Below are 6,942 nucleotides of genomic sequence, written 5' to 3' on the forward strand. Positions count from 1 at the left end.
GGGCCCCCCCCCCCCCCGCCGAGTGCACAAATTTTGTGCACCGGGCCTCTAGTGTATATATATATATATATAATAGAGGAATATGCAAATATGCAAATTAGCTAGGACGCCGTAACATCACGACCGAACAACAGGGACCTGAGGCTGCATAGCGCCTAGCCAGGGTGAGGGACCTCAGGCCGTGCCCCCCTCCTGGTGGGGCTTGACAGGGACCTCAGGCCACATCTCCCACCTGGCGGGGCTTGACGGGGGGGACCTCAGGCCGCACTCTCCCCCCCACCCCAGCACTGGGGGACCTGAGGCTGTGCCCTCCTGCCCGGCAGGGCTTGACGGGGGTAGGGCCGGCCGGGTCTGGGTCTCCTGTGTTTTTGAAGCACGTGCAAGTGGTGGGTGGAAACTTGACTCTGGGTCTTGTGGCGTGCCCCAGACTCTGAAAGGCGGGAGATTTTCCTATACATTTTACTAATTTTCTTTCATCTCCAACACTTCTATTATAGAGAAAGCTCAAATAGCAATATTAAAATATTTCCTCTAATTAGTTCCCTTTTAATGTGCACGAATTTCGAGCACCTAGTCACTAGTGAAATAATAAAAATGTGTTGTCTTAGCCACTAAATTTATGCTAATTTAGTACACAGCAATAAAAAACACACGCATTATTTAAATTTGACCACATATATTTCAAGAATCATTCCTCAGTACCATTTTCTCTCTTTGGACTCAACTCTGATTTAGATGATACTTGGTTAGAATAGCTAACATAGGTATTTTACATGGAGGATACTAAACTAAATTTATTATGTCAAAAATAAATTCAACTATCAGAAAGAAAGATATCTTGGGTAGTTATAAGATTAAATGGATTGTAATATATTTCTGAAAGTAGACCATAGTTGTTACTTCATTCTTCCACTAGGGGCCCAGTGCACGAATTTGTGCACCTTGAAAGGAACTGTGGGTTGCAAGGCTGCGGTGGGCACAGGGGCGAGTCTCGGCCCATCCTTTGTGCCCCTGCCCAGCCCCTCCCACCACAGCCCCCCCTGGTACCCTCCGCCAGCAGCCCCGCTCCCACCGCCAGCATGCCCATGTGCTGATGATGCTGGCCCCACTTGCACCCGCTGACCGCACGGAGCGATTGGGGCCGGCGCCATCAGCGGGTGCAAGCGGCAGCTGCTGCCCCGATCACCCCTCAGGAGCAGGAGGAGGTGGAGAAGCCCTCAGGGGCAATCGGGGCCAGCATCCGCCACTCACACCCACTGACAGCGTCAAGTGATCGGGGCTGGCACTAGGCGCCGACAGCGGGTGGAAGTGGGGCTAGTGCCGGCAGCAGGTGCGAGCGCCAGGCGGGACCGCAGCGTGCAGGAGCAAAGAATTTTCAGCAACCACCGGAGGCTCACCCCAATGACAGCAACAGGCACCCTGCCTTTGTCTGGCACCCCCACCCATCTGCTCCACCATAACACCGCAGCCGACGCTCATCATGTTTCACGCGTGCCCCCTGGTGGTCAGTGCACATGATAGCAACCGGTTGTTTAGTTGTTCGGTTGTTCCGCAATTCAGTCTATTTGCATATTAGCCTTTTATTATATAGGAAGATTGTTATACAGATAGGCAGTGCTAGTCATTTAACTTTTTCTTTCTGTAAGGGTACTTCTCTCCTTAAAATTTAGGAATTTTATTCACTTATATATAGAGATGTATCTTTTTCAATAATTCTGTCTGCCAGTTGATAAACTCATTCAAACTACAGATTAAACTATTATTTGCATATTTTGTCTGTTGTCTCCAATGTTATGTCCACTGGCTTTCTTTTTTTCTCATAGCTTCCATCTTTTGTATTTCTGCTTTGAGGAATTTTGTCCATGTAAATACTAGCTACTAACCGAGTCCTCAATAGTGACTATTTTTACATTCAGTTCATCTGCTGACTCTTTAAACTGAAAAATAATAATTTAGTAGCAGAAAGTCTTCTATGCTATAACTGAACCTCTGAAAGTGCTCATATTTCTTTTGTCAATTGTTGTCCATCTACTATAAAAGTTCTAGCTCACTGAAGTTGCCTGCTGTTTTTAGGAATGCTTGTTTTCCTCTGCGGTTACTGGAGCCCTTGCCCAGGGACATTTTTTTCTTCTGTTTGCCTATTCCCGACCCTATTCATCATTCCACTCCAAGACAAGCATTAAGCCATATAAGGTATAGCAGTCTCTCTTCAGATGGGCTTCCAAAATACTAACTGAGATGTGAAAGTTTATGGTTGAAGCAACTTGAGAAAGCTCCACTCATACGGGTTCTCTTCAGGCATAGCACAGGAGCATTCACAGCCAAGTATAGGAAGAAACGTAAAAGCCACTCTAATTCCACAAAAATGAGAGGTCCCATGAATCATGACTGGCAAATATCTATTTGGGGAAGAACCATGGAGTTTTAATCCTCACATGGGCTTTTACATGGATGCCCCAGCTCCCAGGCTACTATTTAGCTATCCAAGCTATTGCTTTATTTAGGATTGAACTGGGGAAAAATAGGTGGTGAAGTTGTCAGGGATACCATTTACTTAGCAGTTATATTTTATAGAATTCTCCATCCTAGATTCTTAGCCTAGATAGGATCATGTTCCTTACTCTGACACAAAGAATGAGTACAGATTGACAATAAAGAAACTCAGGTGTCCTGTGATGATTTACTATGAAATTAATAAAAATTAAATATGTAGTTTTAATTTATCTGCCAATTAATCCAAATAATATTTCCCTTACTTGAGAAAAATTAAGTTATATTTAGAAATAGAGGTTCTAAAACATTAAAAGTCAGAAATAATCTTACCTAATTTGTGATGTATTTTGTTCTTTTGTGCCACTCCAAATCTTTTTACTCTTGAGTTATCTGCAAAATGCAAAAGATAATTTCATAAACAAGGGCACTAATTTCATGTTTAGCTAAAGTGTATTACTTGGCTCACTTCAGCATAAGTATTTTAACCCTTTGTGGTCCAATGTTATTTCTGGAATTCAAACAGTCTGGTCCAAATTAATTGAAGGGATTGAATGTTGAACTTTTTAATGTTCTTATTGCTCGACGTTGGACCTGCTCCTAGCGCCTGGTCTGTCGAGTCAGCCTCGAGGTTGGACCGAAAAGGGTTAAATAAAATTTGACCTGAAAATGCATTTTATCACTCCTTCGGCTTTTCACTGTTAATAAAGACTAATGAAAGACAGTATAACATTTCTCTAGATTTTGGTACAATGAATATATCTAAAGAGTATAGGAGTTAAAAATAAAAAACAGGTTTTCTGTTGCTCGTGGACTTCAGTTGAAATAAGCCATTGATGGATAAAAATGCAGGGTGTAATAATTAACAATTAATATGTTAATAAAGTAATCTATGATCTTTAAAGCTCTAAAATAGTACAACTATACTGAATTTAGCAGTGTGTCAGAGGCTTTCAACTTTGGTGTGGTAAATAGCATCTAAACATAGCTGCCACTAATTCTTTCTCTTCCTTTGCACAAATGTTCTTTATGGAGAAATGGAGTCTAATTCCCTTCTCCTTGAATCTCTACTGGCCATAGTGACTTGCTTAACTAACAATGCAGCAGAAATGATATTCTGGGACTTCAAAGGCTAAGTCCTAAAAAGATGCAGGTTCCACCTGAGCATCTTGATCTTCACTTTGGGGACAGAGAGCCACCATATATGAAGACTCACTATTCCAAGACTGCCACACTATGAGAAAATCCATGCTAACCACATGGAAAGGTCATGTGGAGGAGAAGAGATGTTGGGCCAGCTCCCAACTATTCTAGCTACCCTGGTTGGATGCCAAATAATGTAACTGAAGAAGCACCTTGGACTTCCTGCCCAGTTGAGCTTTCAAATTACTCCAGCCCAGAAGCTTGCATCTAACTACAAATGTATACAGAGCCTGAGTGATAATTGCCCAGCTAAGCCAAGGCAACCTACAGAACCATGAGAGATAAAAAACAATTTTTATCTGAAGCCACCAAGTTTTGGAGGGTTTTACTGCAGTACGTATATAGAACACTTAATATCCATGAACCGGCTAAAATTTCTGATACAATTTTGTATGTAATATGCATTTCCTGAAAAGTAGATCTAAGCAGGCCTAAACTGTCAGTCGGACCTCCCCCAGGGGCTCCCGGACTGGGAGAGGGCACAGGCCAGGCTGAGGGACCCCCCCCCCCCCCCCGAGTGCATGATTTTCGTGCACCGGGCCTTTAGTATACTATAAATGGGTTAACTGTATGGTATGTAAAGTATCCTATATAATAAAAGGTTAATATGCAAATCAACCGAACAGCAGAATGACTCATCGCTATGACACGCACTGACCACCGGGGGCAGACGCTCAATGCAGGAGCTGCCCCCTGGTGGTCAGTGCCCTCCCATAGGGGAGCGCCGCTCAGTCAGAAGCCAGGTTCATGGCTGGCAAGTGCAGTGGCAGTGGTGGGAGCCTCTCCCACCTCTGCAGCAGCACTAAGGACCCCTCAGGAGTCCCAGACTGCGAGAGGGCACAGGCCTGGCTGAAGGACCCCGCCCCCCACAGTGCACAAATGTCATGCACCGGGCCTCTAGTATCTCAATAAAGCTATTACCAAAAAGGAAAAAAATCCAAATTCCCATGCAGTGCCCTCTGGAACAAGTAGAAAACCAGTCTCTGCTTGAAAGTTTCCCACAGGAGTGGGTCTTGGAGGCAGCTGGTGGAGTCAGAGAAGGGACAAAGCAAGTAATAGGAACCAGGTTTCTCACTACCTGAGAAGGAGTTTATAAAAATGGACTCTGGTCAGATGTTCTGATATGAACTCATAATTACTAAATATAAGTACAGAAATAAATGTAGATGCTTGTGTATATATACAGTGTAGATATACAGGTATGTGTGTATCTATTTTGTGTGTTAGTCTGCTAAAGGAGCCTAGAAGCAATGATATTCCAGTAAAATGAGCACAACAAGCACCCAGATCTGAGCTTCTATATGTCATCCTCCATTAAAAAGAAACTAGCTTTTTAGGAGAAATAACTGATTCCAGAGTTGAGACATGGGACCTAGAACATCCTATGCCAATAAGACAGTATTCAAAACATGATAGAAATATGACAAAAGGACATATGGACCAGTTGAAAGGATACCTACTAGCCAAATATGGCATAATTTAAGTACTAGAATAAACAATAAATGTCACAACCCACTCAATAAAATAGGAGCCTAATAGTAGTCCATAATCCTATATAATAAAAGCCTAATATGCAAATTGACCAAATGACGGACTGAATGGCGGAACAACAAGCAGAACAACCGGTCGCTATGACACACACTGACCACCAGGGAGCAGACGCTCAACGCAAGAGCTGCTCCCAGCCTCCAGGCCCTGATCACCCTGCTGGTTGCCCCACAGATTGGCTCTGACCACCAGCCAGAGCTAGGGACCCTACCCATGCACTAATTTCGTGCACTTGGCCTCTAGTAATATAAATAATGAATAAAAAAAAATGGTGAAGGGGTAAAAGAACTATTTCTTATAGAATGCTAACAAACTAATTGAAAAGGAATTAGAGAAATAGAAAATAATTTGGTATCACTAATGGCTGATGGTTCAGGTGGGAATGTTAATGGATGCTAAGATTGGTGTGGAAGTTTGAGAAGAAACAAATTATTAAAACAGTATCAGAGCATCACTCCACAAAACACTTATCAATTATGAAAGAAAATTTTTATCTTTAGAGTGGAGAAATCTGGCAATAACTTGAGTAGGTGATCAAGACTAACATCAGTAGGAGATGGAGCAACATTGTGAACCTTCTAACATGATGCGCAAAGAACAAGCATTATTTCTGTAGTATTCTGTCACATGTACATGGCTGGCAGCTGATCATAAGGAAACATCAAAGAGACCCAGGTTGAAGGTCATTCTAAAGAATGAAAAGCTTGGAGAAACCAAGATGGCGGCATAGGTAAACACCTGAAATTGCTGCCTCACACAACCACTTCAAAAATACAACTGAAAGACAAAAAGGACATCATCCAGAACCACAGGAAGGCTGGCTGAGTGGAAATTCTACAACTAGAAGGAAAGAGAAAAGCACACTGAGACTCAGAGGAGGTGCGGAAGTAAAGTGCAGAGGTACGGAGGCGCATGTGGAGAAGGCTGGCGGCTGAGAACACGGTTGTCTTTTTCAATCAGAAGGGAGTCACAAGCCCCCGACTGCTCTGAACTCCAGTTCCCGGTGAGTCTCTGGGGACCCAGACTCATACGGGGAGAAACTGGACTGTCTGGCATCAGTCGGAACTCAAGGGCAGCTTTCTCTCAGAGGTGCTTGCGGCGATTACCAGAACACTGAGACGAGGGCCTCTTAGGGTAGGACTGAGGAGTAGCCATAGCAGCTTGCTCCACCCTGTTGATCCCCTGAGACCCCGCCCCAACCAAGCTGTGTGCAGAGGCTTTTGCATATGAAAGGCCTGGCCCTTTGCAATCTGAAAATTACCTAACAAACTGCAGCTGGGTCAGAGAGACCCAGAACTTCCAAAAGAAGGCCCAAGGCCCCACAGCAGCTTGCATTGCTTCACAGCTGGGCCTCATCTGGGCACCTCCAAACCCCAAACAAAGAAGAGGAATCTGCAGATCTCTCCATAGCTCCTGCTGGGTAGCCTCAGGCAGAGGCTAAATTAGCACCTCCTTAGAGATCCAAGAGCCAGTGTACCCAGTGGTCAGAGTGGGACCATCCAGATTACAACTCCTCAGACCCATAAGGGACACACTCAGGGGGCAGACTCAGTGAGCACCAAAGCCCCACTGAAGCAAGTCTTGCCCCAGAAGGGTGTCTCCAGCACAGAAGTTCTCCCACCATAGACACAGTTGATTCTCACAGCCAATTGGCCTGGAGGTCAATTCCTCCCAGTGATAACTACAACAATCAAGGCTTAA

General features: G+C 44.2%; 1 protein-coding gene across 5 annotated transcripts in view; it reads right to left on the reverse strand.

Moving 5' to 3' along the window:
- CENPC (centromere protein C) overlaps positions 1 to 6,942 on the reverse strand; it is a 64,596-nt gene that overhangs the window by 17,804 nt on the left and 39,850 nt on the right. For all 5 annotated transcript variants that reach the window (XM_005868887.2, XM_014541805.1, XM_014541804.1 and 2 more), the window contains exon 13: positions 2,824 to 2,883. In XM_005868887.2, the coding sequence (XP_005868949.1) occupies positions 2,824 to 2,883 (60 nt within the window). The remainder of the gene's footprint in view (positions 1 to 2,823; positions 2,884 to 6,942) is intronic.

The sequence above is a fragment of the Myotis brandtii genome, unplaced genomic scaffold (assembly GCF_000412655.1).
Source record: "Myotis brandtii unplaced genomic scaffold, ASM41265v1 scaffold28, whole genome shotgun sequence".
In the NCBI taxonomy this organism is placed as follows: domain Eukaryota; kingdom Metazoa; phylum Chordata; class Mammalia; order Chiroptera; family Vespertilionidae; genus Myotis; species Myotis brandtii.